This window comes from Neomonachus schauinslandi, chromosome 5 (genome assembly GCF_002201575.2).
Source record: "Neomonachus schauinslandi chromosome 5, ASM220157v2, whole genome shotgun sequence".
Taxonomy (NCBI): Eukaryota; Metazoa; Chordata; class Mammalia; order Carnivora; family Phocidae; genus Neomonachus; species Neomonachus schauinslandi.
In genome coordinates, this window is record NC_058407.1 from 169,519,328 (window position 1) to 169,520,585 (window position 1,258).

At 50.2% G+C, this 1,258-nt stretch overlaps 1 protein-coding gene across 1 annotated transcript; it reads right to left on the minus strand.

Annotated features, from left to right (window-relative positions):
- Window positions 1–453: 453 nt before the first annotated feature.
- Window positions 454–666, minus strand: LOC110571899 (NADH dehydrogenase [ubiquinone] 1 alpha subcomplex subunit 1-like). Its single transcript, XM_044915163.1, has one exon. The coding sequence runs from the start codon at window positions 664–666 to the stop codon at window positions 454–456; it is 213 nt and encodes a 70-aa protein (XP_044771098.1).
- Window positions 667–1,258: the final 592 nt, after the last annotated feature.

A 1,258-nucleotide genomic window follows, 5' to 3' on the forward strand; every position in this document is an offset into this window, starting at 1 on the left:
CCAGGAGGGCAATATTCCTCTACCCCATTCCCCCCAGGGCAGCCCCTCATCCTCAGAACCTGCTGAAATTATTCCCACTGGTCAGTCCTAAGCCTGCTTATTCTGCTTTGCCTTGTCTTTTCCACAGACACTATTATAAAGTCTCCAGCCCCTGTTTTCCCTTCACTTCTTCGGCCTCCTGACCGACCTTGGTGCCTCCCAACATGGCCCCGCTCAGAATTCTGTGCCTCCTCTTTCTAGAGGTCTGTGAGTATAAATTCGTATTTCACGACAGTCATTTCTGCATCTTTGTGTCTTACCATACCCGATGCGAACAAATCCAAATGCAATTTTATTTTATTTTTAATTTTTTTGTTGTTTTTATTATGCACTACGTTAATACACTGCATAACCTTCTAGAAGGGATAGATGAGTATGACCGAGTTATTTTTCATCCGTCAGGAAAATGCTTCCTTAATCCATATTCTGCAAACCCTTTGACACATAGTAACGATTAACTCCAGAGACCCGCCTATCCCTTTGCATCAAACTCCACTGATACGGATAACAGGCAACCCTTTTTTCCTTGCCCCCGTTACTGAACCTGTGGATGTGTGCTGTGGCCATGCCGGGGAGGACCAAGCACACGGCCATGATGCCGATCCCGGGCAGGATCTCGAACCTCATCGCAGCGCGGTTGCCAGGGCCAAACCTGCCTTCCCGGCCCGGTAAAGGTGACCCGGCCTCGGCCCCCTTCCCTATAATTATATTTTAAAACAGTAGTTAAGTCTCCCCAAGCCCCAGGAGGTAGGCAGGGTCTGTTACAGTCCTCATTTCACAAGAGGAGACTGAGGTCCCGTGGGAGGTTATGAACATCACTTAAGGTCACATTGCCAGTAAATGTCTGCTGTGGTGTGGGGTCTGGCTGTGCACGGTGACATTTTCCCCTTGCAGTGACAGAAGTCAAGAGTCCCCTGACCCACATTACAGCCGGGGTTCCCTTTTCTGGGTTGTCTTCCTGCTACACAGGGAGATGCTTAAGGACAGATGGGCTCATGGAGCTTTGGGTCCCTGTCACCGGCTTCATGCACAGGGCAGTCAGGGCTGACTGGTGTGGATGGAGAGAAGACAGAGAGGTCTTCGTCTTTAAAGGGTGGGCGTCAGGCGATGAGGATCCATGTAGCTTTCCAGGCAGTGTGCAGTGTTTTCTGTGTTGCTCATTCTGTCCCCACTCAGACCCTCTAAGGGAGGTGGCTATTATCCCCACTTGACAGACGAG